This window comes from Ochotona princeps, chromosome 4, assembly GCF_030435755.1.
Source record: "Ochotona princeps isolate mOchPri1 chromosome 4, mOchPri1.hap1, whole genome shotgun sequence".
Classification (NCBI taxonomy): Eukaryota; Metazoa; Chordata; class Mammalia; order Lagomorpha; family Ochotonidae; genus Ochotona; species Ochotona princeps.
Genome location: NC_080835.1, coordinates 42,087,162 through 42,103,462, shown reverse-complemented (window position 1 = coordinate 42,103,462; position 16,301 = coordinate 42,087,162). Strand labels below are relative to the sequence as shown.

The window sequence follows — 16,301 nt, the reverse complement described above, 5'->3', positions numbered from 1 at the left end:
GTGAAAGTAGTTTCCAACCTCAAAAGTCTTCCCAAATAAGCTGTCAATCACATAACGGTTTATATACTCCACCAAAGTGAGGGACAAATAGGACCTAGAAAAAAGGGATTCATATGTGACAGGGAGAAGAAAACTAGGGAAATTTTATTCAAAGAAATAAAAATATTCAAAACAAGTAAGCAAGCAAGGAAATATAATTGAATACACTTTGTGATCCAGGTAGAAATCACATTTTTATAGTCTTAATGTAAACTCTGAGTATCTACTTGGGAGATGGATATGTGTGATTAAGGTAGAATGTATTTCACGAAGGGAGAGCTGTTGTGTTCAAAGACTCTTGTTAAGTACGTTGCTCTGAAAGGACTGGAGGCAGGAGATCCTGCTTGCACACTGGCAGTTTCCAATGTCTGGATGATGACTGGCATGTAGTATGTCTTGAATGAATGAAATTGTTCCTAAGGGAATTTCTTCTGGGCAATTTGCTAAGAAAATGAAGTATGTCAAAATAAATAAAAATCAGCTTCCAAAGCTGTAGTCTGAGGCACCTATTTCTCTATAACAATTTTAAGACTATCATCAAAAATTTAAGGTATATTACCCAAATACTTGAATTGAGCTTCAAAACATTTAAGAGATGACTTTCAAAGCCACTATCTTCCAGGAAGCCATCCCCCTAGGCTACTGAGATACCTTGAAGCCCAGAACATTTCCAGGGAAACCAGGACTCAATTGTCTCAATTTAGAAGGCAAATCATTTTATCGACTTTTCCTCCCATTCACTCCTACTAATATAATACAAACATGAGATGAGGGAAACTACCTTGTTTTGCTTTTTAAAGCCGTGGACTATCCAAGACAAACTCTGTACACTTGCTCTTACATTAGATTCCAGAAAGTTTTCACCAGAACTTGGATTCTTTTTTGTACATAAAAAGGGGTGTGCTCTTGACTGCACTTCTGCTCTCCCCTTTAATGGATCTAAATTACGTCTACACTACACTCACAGTTGGCTGTGAATTTACTGTCTGACTCTTAGGCTGATCCTGCTCGGCCACTGCCCATTCTTTCACCGCCTTTCTCCTTCCCTAAGCATTTGCTGTGCTCCCACTGTGTGCTGTACATTATGCAAAGGCATTGATAGAGGAAGAAGACCAGGTCCAACATTTCTGGGTGCTGGGAGCTGATGTGACCAGTCTCCTGTAGAGGCGTAGAAGAAGACAGTCAACTCCTGGAACCAAGTAAGTGGGTGGTGAGATTGTTCTGTTTCTCTTGGGGTCTGGCAAGCGCTTTTTGGAGTGCTTGGATCTGAATCCTGCGGCTTGGGTAGAAAGTACCAGGAGCTTGGCGTGTGTTAAGAGACACTTAGCACCTGCCGGCAGAGCAGGTCCGCAGCCTGAGATTGTGCCCCTTTGCGGTGCCAATATGGTGGTCAGTAGCAACACTTCCGCAGAGTTCTATTGGCACAATCAGGATCTTTGGAGACAGTCCAGGCTTTCCAGCCCTCAGCCCTAAGAGTTTATACCATTCCTCCAAGCTGATATTAAAAGGGGAGCAGACCAAAGACCAATCGAGTTTGTGCTCCCCGCCTGCTGTCTATGCTTCGTGCTCCCCCCACGATATCTACAGGATACCAGAGCCCTGTGCCGTCCTCGCCTTCTCTCCAGCCACCACCCAGGCCTCCCCTGAGCCACCAGAGGGTAGCTCCCACCCTGGGCTGTTACAGACCTCTGATAGCATGGAGGGCGGGGGAGATGCCTCAGGCGGGCTGTGCTTTACCCCTAGGCAGCCCTTTTCACTAGCAGGAATCCAAACTAGGCTACCATTTGCAAGGTCTAGGACTCCAGGCATCTAAAGGAGGGCTGCTATGTACCCTTCCTTCGCTGCATCCTCAAGAGACTGAAAGAACCCTACTTGTTCTGGGCAAGAGCTGGGTAGAGAGAGCTAGGGCCAGGGTTCCCGGTGTGCCAGTGCTGGAGGTCCTGGGAGACCTGGGAACCAGTGCTTCCCCTCAGGAGAGAGCGTGGCTGTGAGCCAGCCTACCTAGGAGCACCCTGAGCCCTGGGGATCAACCCCCACCCCCCACCCCCGGGTGGAGGCATTGCTTTTTGCTGGAGGTCAAGTCACCAGCGCGGGGGGGGGGGGGGGGACACCAGTAGGGTTCTGTCCCAGAAATGTGAGAGAGTTTTTGGAGGGACTAGTCAGATACCCCTGAGTTTCTAGTGAGCACCGGCAGCGGGGACCCGCCAGCCTCTGGCTTCGCCCACACTGCTGTCCCAGGAGAGGTGGTTGAAAGTGCCATCTCAGCCTTGCGTGCAGGTGGCTGCTTTGAGTGAGGGGTAGAGCACGGGTCCCAGGCTCAGGGACTGGGGAGAGTTCTCTCGCTTCCTCCCTTTGTCCCCACCTCCAGCCCATGGGGTTAGAACTAGGATCCCCCCAGACCAGGGAGCAGGGAGAGCCCGCGGCGCAGACTTTGAGGAAGCGCCTTTCCTTTAGAGTAAAGGGAGAGAGGTGGAGTTGACGGGCGTGGAGGCGTGTGTGCTGGTGCTCCAGTGTGCGGGATAGCACACACAAGGCACGCCTATGCCAGAAAGCAGAAACACCGGAGTTTGCAGGGTCTGGGCGTGGTTGGTGCGCGCTCACGCGCCCTTTTGCAAGTGGCTGCAGAGGCGCGCCGCGCGCATCCCAGCGAACACTGGAACTGCGGGAGTGTGAGTATGAATGGGAAACGCAGAATGGGTGCAGTGGCAGTGGTCCAGGCATGCGAGTGCCTGACACTGCAAGGGGAGTGTGTGTGTAAGTCGCACCTGCTGATGTGCCCTGGACTCTGGGGCGTTAAGCTCTCAGATGTTTCAGGAACGTGGGGTGGGGATGTAGAGCGCAACAGATAAAGACCTGGATTTGGGGCATTGGAGCTTGGCTGCTCTGCCAGCAGAGCCCAGAGGCGCCAGACACATCTGTGGGACCCAACTCTGAGAGGTGAAATGGAGGGTCTCGGCACTGGGGGAAGGATGCTGAATGCAGGAGGTACAGGGCCAGGTCGGGGGATGCCTAACTGTCTGAGCAGGCAGCCTGCCGGCTTAGTCCCCTGTTGGTGCTCTCTTTGATTCTCTCCCAGTCTCAGCTGCCAGAGAGGAAGCAAAGCAGCCTTGTTTGGGATCCTGGATCCTAAGCCTCGCGTTCTCCAGAGAAAGGGATACCGTGGGAGCACCCAGATAACTCAAAGGCATCCATCTTCCAGGTCCGCATCCACCCCCCCCCCATGCCTCCTCTCTTACTGTTTCCGTGAGATCACTTTAGAACCCAGGAGTGCTGTTCAGTGCCAGGGGCCGAGGAGGGGTCCAGGTGACTAGCCTCAGGGGTCCCATTGGCGAGGCGGTGAGGGGGCACCAGGCTCCAGGGAGGCAAGAGAAGCTCTGGTCCCTCAGTTTAGATGACACAGAACTCCTCTGCCCCTCCTCCACCACCCCCACTTTCTGGATGGCATTGGCTCCTGGGCAATGACCTCAAGCAAATGACAGCGGGAGTCCACAGCTCCCTGCCGGTGAACCCGAGGCGGGAAGCGCCAGCAATGACGCCAGCAGAGCTCGGTCGGGCCTCTGATTGGCTGGCCCTGGCCACTTTGGATTGGCCGCGCGGGCTGGTAGGGACCCTCCCCTCCCGAGGTCACTGGAATAAGAGCCTGGGGCTCCGCTAGGAAGGTCCCTACAGCTGGAGTTGTGTTCATCTCAGGTGGATCTGTCGGTTGTGCTGCGTCTCATCAGCAGGTGAGAAAGTTTCCATTGGATTACTCTAACATCCTGCCTGTTTCGTTAGCCCATGCATTTGGCTCTGTTTATCCTCCTCTCCTTCTCATCCTGGTCCTCTGGCCCTGCGTGCTGCAGGTTGGTCCTGGCTCTTTCCTGGCTTGGGGTAGGTGTCCATATGGGGATTCTCCTGGGCGTTTCCCCGTAATCCGCACCGGCCGACCCCGGAGCATACTTGATATGGGCACTGTACACTCCGCGAGCTCAGGTAGATGGATCTGTAAATCTTATAAAGTTTAGGGCAAAAGTGTCCGCACCATCCACGTCTTTGGGGATTATTATCAGTCCCCTGCGCAGTGAGGACCGGAACTTTCTTCTGAGTTGCGCCCCTGTCCGCAATGTCGTGTTCATGAGCATGAGGCAGGGCTACCTGCCGGCTGCAGGAATGGGTGCGTCTCCACCGGTGGGCGCCCGCCACCTGCTGCTAGCCTGAGCTGCTGCAGGGCGCTTGCAGGGGCGGCAGTCCAGAGACACCTGCACCTGGTACGTAAGAAATGTTTCCAATTCAAAACCTTCAGACTGCAAAAGTTGCTCTTTCCCATCTACCCCTCTCACCTTACACGTGCATGAGGGGAAAGTCGTCTCCCAACTTTGATTCTATGGAGAAAGATGGGCGGAATTCTGCCTCAGGTTGAGTCAGTGCTTGCCTCTTGGTTTCTGCATAGATCGGGGTGCAAAGTGTTGGTTTGTGTGCTTGGCACTCGTGGCTTCTCTTGGTCTCCCACAGGACAAAATTCAAATCCAAAACCCCCGCGTTTCCAGCGCGGTGTTGGTGTCTGCTCTGCCATGCCGCTTGCAGTAATGCATCTTGGGAGATTGACGGCAACTGTCTGGTCAATAACCCGAACGCAGGCACGGGAAGGTGCAGTGTGGCCCGAGGTCTGGCAGGGCAGAGACTAGAACCTAGATCAGTGGTCTCGGTGCATTGGTAACCTCATTCTTCCTTTACAGAAAGGCGTCATGGGCTTCGGGAGATTCTCCCCCTTCCTGGCTCTCAGCATCTTGGTCCTGTGCCAGGCAGGCGGCCTCCAGGCGGCGCCTTTCAGGTGAGCCAGCTCTAAGCAGCAGCGCACTCTCCCTCTGACCCTGGGATCAGATTGTCCCGTGCCTCTCAAGCTTCACTCCTGGTAGTGAATCAGCACCCTTACGTGAAAACTGGCCTCGTGCCTTGTCTACTTGGGGAGTGCGGATGGGTTGGGGAGGGGTTCAGGGCAACCACAAGCTCAGAGGAAGAGGCAAGCACTGGCAAGCCTGGCTGCTTTTCACCTGGATAGGGGGCATGCAAAGTCTCAGAACTCGCAGTGGGTTTGCTTGTGCTTCACAGGTCAGCCTTGGAAAGCAACCCAGATCGAGTCACAGTCAATGAAGAGGAAGCACGCCTCCTGCTGGCTGCACTGATGAAAGACTATGTGCAGTTGAAACTCAGTGAGCTGGAACAGGATCCAGCAGCACAAGGCATCAGGTAAGACTTCCCACCAGTCCCTGACCAGAGGACACTTCCCAGAGAGCAAGGAGAGAGCACACATGCCCAGGCTATCATTATCCATCAGGACCTGGGACCCAGTGATTGTCAGCTTCCATGCTGCAGCTGGAGGGATGGTGGTCAGACCCAGCAAGAAGACATGCTTCTGGAAGGGATTAAGAAATAAAATGAGGGTATATGTAACGGCTCAATTTGGAAGTATGTCTTGTAGCACTGGAGAGACCTCCCAGCACTGGGTGAATTATAACTGGTGAGTGTGAAGCTAGCGGCTGAACATGGGGCCTCCGGGAGTTTAGGAAGTAGCCCCTATGTGTATCATTCTTTTGCACCTGCACCTGCAATGAACATTCCTTTCACCCTTTTCAAAACGAAGGCAGAAGCTCTGTGGAGGTTAGGGTCAGGCAGAAGCATTTGGGGTAGCTCTGGACCTTCAGATATGCACCAATTCTGAAGACTGGTTTATTGATCTATTGAAAGTCAGAATCATAGACACACACACACACACACACACACGGGGTGGGGGGGGGTGCTTGATTTCCATGACCCCATGCAAGCAGCAGAAGCAATGTGCTAAGGAGCAGGTAACCACTTCTGAAAGAGGATATAGTTGAACCTTTTCTATGAGCTCCTTCTAATGAAGGCTTTAAAGAAATTGCAGCTTTCCATGGAGAGTGTTTTTGTTGGCTAGTAGGTGCAAGATAATATATATAAATTCCTTATATGTCATAAGGTGGGATGGGCCTTGCCACTCACCCCTCCCCCAGGGCCTCAGCCTAACCCCCTGGCTGAGAAGGGCTGTGTGTGTGTGTGTGTGCCGTACACATGTGCACATGATGGGTTTGGATGAAGCTGCCAGCCATTTCTCCCAACAGCTTTGAAAATCACATTTAGGAGAAACACTTATTGTTAAGTAGTGTGTTCAAGAGCTTCAGTTCTGGTTATGAGAATCCAGAAGGGAAGACACCTCTCCCAGCCTCCCACTGACAGGTCTTTTCTTCCTTCTGCTTCCCGTAAAGCAGCAGCAGTGCTCAGAAGAGAGGCTGCAACACTGCCACCTGCGTGACCCAGCGTCTGGCAGGCTTGCTGAGCAGGTCCGGGGGAATTGTGAAGGGTAACTATGTGCCCACTGATGTGGGCTCCAACACCTTTGGCCGGCGTCGCAGGGATCTCAGGGCCTGAGCAGCTGGGTGACTCCGGGAAGAAGGTGAGGCTGCCTTTATACTACAGGACAGGGGCAGGAAGGGATTCAGGGATTGAGATGCACATTTTGAAGCCCAGTGACTGGGTTGAGTTCTTCAAGTCCATTGTTTCCTGCTAACATTTTGCCCCCTGAGGTAGTGAGTCCCTTTAAGAACTGACCTTGAAATTAAAATGCCAGGACCACTTTCAAAGAGGGGCTCACAAACTTCAACCAGGGCCACCCATGAATAAAACAAGGGTCTGAAAGGCTTAGCTCCTGATCAGCAGTCAGAGACTCACTCACACTGATCCAAATAGTCACAGTTAAGTTTATTTTTAGTCTTCATTTGCTTTGTAAGCCTGCTCATATCTTACACCACAAGTCATCAATACCATTAAAGAAGCACTTCTGTAAATTAAAAATTGCCTTCAGTGATAATTGTGATTATTCACTTCTTGTCTTTCTTGCACTTATTCTTTTGCTCCTCTCTGCTCTCTTTTCCCTTCATTTTTCCTCATCTCAGGTTACGTGAACTCACCACTTCTATTCATTTCTGTTGACCACAGCTTGATGAGAATGCCCCATGGAAGACATACATGTTTGCATCCTAATAGATACTGAAAAAAAAAGCACCACCTTTGTCACTGGAAAGGAATGAAACTGAATGCCAAATGAGTTAATTCCATATTTGTTGTACCTCAGTTTTGTATTTGATGCTATGTCCAGGAAGTACGGTGGCATCTCTCTTGGGCTTATCTGGTAGCAAAATGGTTCTTTGAGAGCCATCCTGCTGACCATGGCAGCTCTGCCAATCTTTGGGGAGACGTGAAATCACTGCCTCTGTGGCCTCTGGGGACACTTGGTCATGGTGATGCTGTGCCTTGTTGTCTAAGAACCTGATTCTAAAATTTGTCTAAGGAAATGTCAATATTGTGCCATTTGTGAACTTCATCAAGATTAAAAGCATATTTTGGATACATTTGTTTAAGACCCTTGTGTTTTATTTCATTTTCCTATATAATAATAGTGGTAACATAATCATTCATGCCTTTTGAGTACTTGCCGTGAGCCAGATGATATGCTAAGGCAATGCTTTCTACCTGTGAATTTATCTGCATGACAAAACAATGGGGTAGATCTTACTGTTCCATTTTACATCTGAGGCAGTGGAGGTATGGAGATCTGATGGACACACATACAGACAATTGAAGCTTCTCCTGTGACCTTCAGGCCTTACAGTGGAAATCACTGCAGCTTATACCTTTTAACAGTGTCTTGTCACATTTTGCAGACACCTATTGGCCATCCTTTGCCCCCACTGCCTGACATAATAAATGCCTATATTATGTAAACACACGTAGAATTTTACACCAACAACCTTGTCTTTACATAATACAGTGAATCTTTTGTACCCATTTCTTGGCTTCAGGAATGACCCGTGGTCAATTTTATTACATCCATGTCTCATCTAATCCCTTACCCCATTGATATTATTGCATTAATGATGCTTAAATATTCTCATGAATATTTCTACATTTGGAGGACTCTTCATGTATATCAATAATCCCACTTAATAGCTAAAGTAAATAGTGGTAATTTAAAAATTTTAATATCACCTTTAGTCTCAACATTGCTGCTAGTTGGTATATTTTAGAATTTCTGTTCTAGAAGCTCCTCTTCCATTTTTCTCCCTCTTGCAACTTGTTGCAGACACTAGGTGATTTATCTGATAAAATTTCCCCAAACTCTGATGACTATCCTTGGAGTGAGATTTAACATATACTTTCTATGAACTGGCCATAAGACACAGAGTAAGTGATGGCCAAGGACAGAGAGCACAGATCATGTGGGATTTTGTGGGAAACAAAAAACTTGAGCTTCCTATCAGTTCAGTTTTAGTCAGGAAAGCAAACTACATCAGTAATTGTAACAGGAAGAAGTGGTTCTGAAAGATAGACTAAGCAAGTGTTTGCCTTTTTGAAAAGCCATAAGGAAGCCACGGGATAGTAGAGAGCTGAAACTGTGGGAAGCAGATGCTGTCTGTGGGCTGGAGGGACAGAGGAGAGCTGAAGCAGTGCGAATCTACAAACTCCAGACCGCAGAGAGAGGAAGGCAGCAGAGCTGGCTGCTCCAAGACACTGCAACAGGACTGCTCGGGGAGTAAAGCAACCCTGTGCGTGATGCTGGAAGAATCAGAAATCACAGCGAAAAGTGCCCAGTTCCTGGCTCCTCCTGCCTTTTTGTCTCTGGAACCCCCAGTTGGCAGAGTCCAAAGGGGAACCACAGGCAAAGGGCAATGAGGCTTGTAGGATCCTGGCCCCAAAGTCTCATTTTAAACATGGTGGTTTCCAAATCACATATAGAAGAATTCACTCCTTCGGGTGTACAGAGAGTCATGGAATTACTACCAAAATAAAGGTATGCAGTAGTTCCATTGCTCCCCCGAGAGCCCCCATGCTTCCCTATGGTAGTCAATTTCTTTCTCATCTCTCCACCTGTAGTAACCATTGTCTTATTCTATCCTGATAACTTTGCCTTCTCCAAAATGCTCCACAAATGGGTTCAGCATGGAATCTTGAGTCTGACTTCTTTTACTTAATGCAACACATCTGGGATTTAAACATGTTGTTGCATGTGTGAATGGTTTGTCTCTTTTTCCTGCTGAGTGATATATTGTAGGGAAGTATTGCAGTTGGTTCATCATTTGAAGGACCCTTATTTGTAGCTTTTGGCATTTATGACTTAAAGTGCAATAAGCATTCATGGGTAGACCTCTGTGTGAGGATAGTGCAGCAGGCTGAGTGGTGCTAAGGTACCAAAACATACCCATGTCCAAATTACTGGAACCTATGAATGCTATCTTATTTGGAAAAGGGAATCTTGCAACGAGATCATCTTGGATTATCCAGGTGGATAGAGTGATGGAGTCAAGTAAGAGATAAACAGAGAAGGCGTCACAGAGGAGAAGCTGACAAGAAGACCAAGGCGAAGAGGCATAAGCCAAGGAGGCCAAAGAAGATAGAAAGTACCTAAAGCAAGAAGAAGTGAACACAAAATGAACTCTGCAGAGTTTGCAGAAGGAGCACATGCTGGTGAACACCTGGTTTGAGGACTTCTGGCATATAGAACTTGGAGCTAAATCCCTTTGTTTCTGATAATTTGTTGTACAAGCCTGAGGAAACTTATCCAATAAATTCTAATTTCTTTGGGGGGAAATACCTTGGAGCAGAATTGCTGAGTAATTTGGCAAGTGTATATTGAACTTGAAATGGCTACATTATTTCACAGAGTGAGTGGGTCCTTTTGTGTTCCAAACAGCTATGTATCACATTTCAGCACTTCAACAAATAAGTACTAGTAAGCAACTCATTTTATTTTTATAATTTTAAATTTTATTTTTTAATGTTGTTTACATAGTTGAGAGGGATGCACACCTATATGGGCCTCTGATTAGGATGGGGAGGGTTGAGGTATGGAAGAAGGTGGGTAGGATAATGGGTGATGGGCTATGCTGCTTATCCTAGCCCATGCCTCCCACATGGGTGGGTTGCCTTGGCCTGACCCAGACATGGCCTCCTTTTCTGCCCTCTAAAACACTTTGTCTCAGTTCCCTTACCCACCTGTGATGGGAGGTCTATGGAAGCTCCCAGAAGGCATTCATCCCCTGCCAAACAGGACCTCAGCTGCTGCTACTCCAACACATCCTGACCTCCTTCCCCAGGCAAACTGCAGCACACCAGTCTGGTCGGAGGGCGTGGGGAGGGCGATGCTGGTGTGGCATGTGCTGGCCTGATATTCCTTGCCTTCCCTGCTTATTTTTAAAAACAATTAGAATATCTAACTATGTACACTGGTAAAGTTAACACAAATTTGGCACTAATCAGGCTCAGAATGCTCCACAACTATTGGCTGGTTTTCTTCCAAGAGTGTAATACTTGATACAAGGCAAATTCGGCAGTTGCCTACAGCTAGGAAATCTCATAAGCCGTTTTTCCAAATATGTACTTATTTATATTGGAAGGCAGATCAGATTTATGGAGAGGAGATACAGAAAGATCTTCCATCCACTGGTTCACTCCCCAAGTGGCCACAATGGCCAGAGCTGGGCTGATCTGAAGCCAGGAGCCAGGAGTTTCTTCTGGGTCTCCCACACAGGTGCCAGGTCCCAAGACTTTGGGGTCATCTTCTATTGCTTTTGCAGGCCACAAGTAGGGAGCTGGATGGGAAGTGGAGCAGCCAGGATATGAACCAGTGCTTATATGGGATCCTAGCACTTGCAAATTGAGAATTTAGCCATGGAACAATTGTGCCAGGCCCTCTTGTGGTTTTAATCTTCATTTCTTAGTGTATAATGGTGCTAAGCACCCTTTTTTTGTATTTTTTTTGCCATTTGTTTATCATTATTGAGAAAGTATCAAAATCTTTTTCTGAATTTTCAGTAGATTACTTGCTTTATTGTTGTTGAGTTTTGAGAGTTTTCTTGTTTGTTGTTATGTATGACTATTATCAGATAAACATTTTACCAATGTTTTTGTCCCAAACTGTGGGGTTTTCATAGTGGAAATCTTTAACTTTTATGAAATCAATTTATTAATTTTTGTTTTATTAATTTTGCTTTTGGTTCATATTTAAGAACTCTGCCTGTCAAGGTCACAATAATTTTATTGTCTATTTTATCACAAAAACTTATGGTTTATTGTTTTATTTTTACATTTAGTTATTTCTATAATCCATTTTGAGTTTTAATAAAATGAGAGAATGTTAAAATTAATTTCTTTGCATATGCCCAATTACTCCAGGACTATCCTGTAGAAAAGACTATTATTTCATCATTCAATTGTGCACTTTTTCAAAAATGAATTGATCATATTTGAGTGGAATATGTCTCTAGGCTCTCATTTCTATGTTAGTGGCCTATACAACACATGTCATACTGTATTTCTGCAGTGCTAACAGAGGTATGGAAACCAAGGAATATTGATCTTTCTGGCATTATTCATTCTTTTTCAAAGTGATTTTGGTCATTTGTTTTTAACATTGTTGTGTCTTTTGAAAGACAGAGGAAAAAAATATCAGATGCAGAGAAATATCTTCCATCTGCTGGCTCACTGTCCAAATGTCCAACTTAGTGAGGACCAGGCCACAATGAAAAAAAGATCAGGAACTCAGTCTGAATCTACAACAGGAGTGATGGGGAACCAGGCACTTGGGCCATCACCTGTTGCTTCCCAGGAAGCACCTTTGCAGGAACTGCCATCAGGAGTGAAGAGGAGAGTAACTCGTCGTACTGAGAACCACAGGCGTCCCTATAATGTCCTAACCGCTGTGCAAATGCCTGCCCCGTTCTGCTTATGTTGTACCTATCAACATACCTTACATATTTTAGACGCAACTCGTTACTATCTTAGGACATCTCTGGTAAGATTTCGATGAGGATGTTTTTGATTCTGTAAATCAGTAAAAGGAAAATTAGCATATTAATTATAATAAGTCATCCAATTCATGAACAGTACATTTCCACTTATTTAGGTCTTTTCTGCTTTGTTTATCAGTGTTTTCAGTTTTCAGTGTAAAGATCTCCTCCGCATTTACCATCCAATTTATAATTATTTCATGTTTTGGTACTAACATGCCAAAATTTTGAAAAAATCCAATTGTTCATTGCTAGTATATACAAATACAACCTTCAAAAATTTTAACTACACATTTTTATGATTTGTTGATCACACTTTATTAATTTTCCCATTATTTCCTTTGAATTTTTTAATTTTTGAATTTTTCTCTGTAGACAATTTTCTTCTAGCAGAATATATTTATCAGTTATTTATTTTTATTTGAAAGACATATTTACAGCAAAGGAGAGAGAGAGAGATGTTCCATCTACTGGTTCATTCCCCAAATGACTGCAACAGCCATGGCTAAATTGATCTGAAGCTAGAAGCCGAGATATCTTCTGGTTCTCCCATGTAGGTATTGGGGCCCAAGGACTTGAACCATCCTCCTTAGCTTTCACAATGGCTGAGTTAGCTAAGCCAGATTCCAGCATCTTCCACACAAACTGTGAAAAAAATTGTTGTTTGAAGTCACTAGGTTTTGGAGTAATTTTCTATGCATCAGGAAATAGTAATTTTTCAACATGAACTATGTTAACTTTCATGTTTGTAGATGTATGTACTTTGTAAAGTTAAGAATGTTGTTTTCTAGTCCTCATTTGTTGAGGGTTTTAAAAATTAACATGAATGGTTACTGAGTTTCATCAAGTGAATTTCCTGCATCTATTGTTACAATCAATGGATATGTATTTTTCCCTTAGTCTGTTGCTATAGTGAAATAGCATTATTGGTTTATTTATTTATTTATTTATCACATATACAGAGAGGAGGAGAGACAGAAAGAAAGATCTTCTGTCCAATGATTCACTCCCCAAGTGGCCGCAACAGCTGGAGCTGAGCCAATCTGAAGCCAGGAGCCAGGAGCCAGGAGCCTCTTCTGGGTCACCCACATGGGTGAAGGGTCCCAAGCCTTGGGCCATTCTCAACTGCTTTTCCAGGCCATAAGCAGAGAGCTGGATGGGAAGCGGAGCCACTGGGATATGAACCTGCGCCCATATGGGTTCCTGGCACGTTCAAGGTGAGGACTTTAGCCACTAGGCTACCACACAGGGCCCTGAAATAGTGCATTGAATAGTATACTGAATTTCAAAGTTTTAAAATCAGCTACTTTAACTGATGTTCAAATGTTGAAAAAGTCTTTTGTTTCCAGTATAAGCCCACATTTAATTGTGATGTTTAATCTTCTGTATATATTTAAGGGATCTGTTTTCTAATGAATTTGTTGCAAGCCTTTTTGAAAATGTATTATTTAATTGGAAAGACAGAGACAGATGGACAGAACTCCCAGATGCTTACCACAACCAGGACTGGGCCAAGCTAAAGCAGGAAGCAGGTCAGAACTGAACTTGGGTATCCGTGTGGGTAACAGGGACCCAAGTGCTTAAGGTATCATCTGCCCCCTAAGGTGTTTATTACCAGGACACTGGGATTCAAACCCAGGCACTCTGATATGGGAGTGGACATCTCATGATGCACTTGCCCCTGGAGAAGGGATTTTTGGGTTTAAGAACATTATTTTGTGCTCTTAATGTTTTTGCTTTGTTGTTAGGATAATGCTGGACTCAAAAAATTAATTTTCTCTTTTGTTTTCTGGAAACGATTGCTTAGAATTAGTGCTCTTTATTTCTTAAATGGTGGAAATAGCTTGCTAGTAAAACTCCCTGGGCTTGGTGTTTTCTTTGTTGGAAAAATCTTAAGCCATATGATGTCTATTTAACATACATGTAAGGCCCCTAAAAGTAATGCCATTCAACTTGTCCTTCTTAAATAAGTTTTGGTTATACCTTCCAAGGAATGGATTCCTTTTCTTTTTTTTAATTTATTTATCATTTTTAATTCATTAATTACATTGTATTATGTGACACAGTTACATAGGTACTTGGGTTCTCCCCACCCCTCCCCAAACCCTCCCATCATGGTGGATTCCTCCACCTTGTTGCATAACCAAAGCTCAAGTTCAGTTGAGACTCCCCCATTGCAAGCGTATACCAAACACAGAGTCCAGCATCTTATTGTAGGAATGGATTCCTTTTCACGTAAGTCATCAGACATAGAGGCATAGTTATTTATACTATTTCCTTTTTTTATTATCTGTTGGATCTAGAGCGATCTTTTCATTTATGAAATGAGTTATTTGTCTTCTTTTCTTGGATATTCTGGCTAGAGGGTATGACTTTCAGTGATATTTATGAAGATTTTTTTATTTCATGAGTTTTCTTTATATTTTACTGTTTTGTTTCATTGATTTTCACTTTTATCATTATTCTTTCCTTTATTTGCTTCAGGTATTATATGATATTATTTTTTCTAGTTTCTTAGGGAGGAAGTTTAGGTTGTTTTGAAATCCTTTATTATACAGATACAGTTTATTAGTTCATGATTTTTCTCTGTTTCTCAATGGAAGCACATTGTGTTACAACTTTCCCAGTAGTAGCTTGCACTGTACTGTGGTACAAGGAGCTAAGGGACCACCTGCTGTGCTAGCATTCACATGGACACCTGTTTTAGCCCTGGCTATTTCAGTTCTGAGCCAGCTCCCTGCTAATGGCCTGGGAAAAGCAGCAGAGGATGGTCCAAGTGCGTGGGCTTCTGCCACGCCCATGGGAGACCCTGATGAAGCTCCTGGCTTCAGCACTGCTCAGCCGTGTGGAATTTGCCTTTGCGGGTAGGGTAGGATGAACTAATAGATGGAAGATTCTCTGTGTGTGTGTATCTCTTCCGCTATAACTTTGTCTTTCAAATAAATTATTTTTAAAAGAAAATAAATTTCCCTCTAAGCGTTGCTTTAGCTGTATCTGACAAATTTGACATATTTTAACATTTATTGAAGTCAAAATACTTTCTAATTGTCTTGAGATGCATATTTTTGGGCACATGGATTCTCTAGATGTGCAGTTATAATTTTTAAATATTTGAAAACTATCTTATTATTGCTTATAGTTTTATTCTATTTGTGATTTCAATATTAAAAATTTTATAACCTTTATTTTTATTTTTTTAAAAGATTTATTCATTTTATTACAGCCAGATATACACAGAGAAGGAGAGACAGAGAGGAAGATCTTCCGTCCAATGATTCACTCCCCAAGTGAGCTGCAACGGGCCGATGCACGCTGATCCGAAGCTGGGAACCTGGAACCTCTTCCGGGTCTCCTACGCAGGTGCAGGGTCTCAATGCATTGGGCCGTCCTCAACTGCTTTCCCAGGCCACAAGCAGGGAGCTGGATGGGAAGTGGAGCTGCCGGGATTAGAACCGGCGCCCATATGGGACCCCGGTGCTTTCAAGGCGAGGACTTTAGCCACTAGGCCATGCCGCCGGGTCCTATAACCTTTATTTTATGGCCTAGAATTTTTATGACTTTTGTCAGTTTATGAGACAAAATTATAGATATTTCCAACTCTGATTGCAATTTGCCTTTTTTTTATATATAGTGGACAAGTTCCACATATATTGGAATATAGATTTAGGAGTGTTAAATGGTACTTCCCACCCTATCTTTCCTCCTGCATGCATTCCCAACACACACTCCTCCTTTTTCTTTAATTGTAATTTTTTATGATAGCATAATATCATTTCCCTTCACATTCACAGGTTTAACATTTCATTAGATAAAGATATCAACACATGACCAGTAGGAAATAATGTCTATTTTTAAAAAAATGTTTGCTTCCTGCATTTTGAAGTTTTGTTGTTATGTGCACTCACATTTAAGGTTGTTGGTTCTTTTCAGCAAATTGACCCTATTATTTGAATTTTTTTGTTTTATTTATTTGAGAGGCAGAATCAGAGAGAGAGATTGAGAGAAGGTGAGCTCCCACCTGCTATTTCACTCTCCAAGGGACCTACAACAACAGTGAGAGGAGGAAGGCGTCAGCTGAGAACTTCCTCTGGTTCCTCTGGGAATGGCAGGAACCCAGCTTCTGGAGCCACCACTGCTGCCTCCTGGGCTCTGTTAAATGAGTCAGGAGCCAAAGCCAGGCCAGATACTGAAGCCAGGTTCTGTGATGTGGGATGTGACCATATTAACCCTCATGCTAAATGTTTCCTCTTGACCCTCCCCCTCCTTTTCTGTATCATTGATTGTTTCCCATGTCCTAGTGATTACTTTGCAGCCACTACAACTTTCTCTTGGTTATTGTTTACAAAGCATGCCTCTTGAATAAATATTGTTTTTCCTATCTATATCATTATTCTTAAGGTATTATTTTTTGTGTACATACAT

General features: G+C 44.7%; 1 protein-coding gene across 2 annotated transcripts; it reads left to right on the top strand.

Annotated features, from left to right (window-relative positions):
- Positions 1–3,694: 3,694 nt before the first annotated feature.
- LOC101520370 (calcitonin gene-related peptide 2) lies at positions 3,695–6,465 on the top strand. 2 transcript variants are annotated; one of them, XM_058662482.1, is made up of 4 exons: positions 3,695–3,764; positions 4,755–4,849; positions 5,128–5,265; positions 6,306–6,465. In XM_058662482.1, exons 2-4 carry the CDS (start codon positions 4,764–4,766, stop codon positions 6,463–6,465), a joined length of 384 nt encoding a protein of 127 aa, XP_058518465.1. In that variant the 5' UTR covers positions 3,695–3,764; positions 4,755–4,763. The 2 variants fall into 2 exon arrangements, with proteins under 2 accessions (XP_058518465.1, XP_004593810.1); XM_004593753.3 differs by having other exon boundaries at positions 3,698–3,764; positions 6,303–6,465.
- Positions 6,466–16,301: the final 9,836 nt, after the last annotated feature.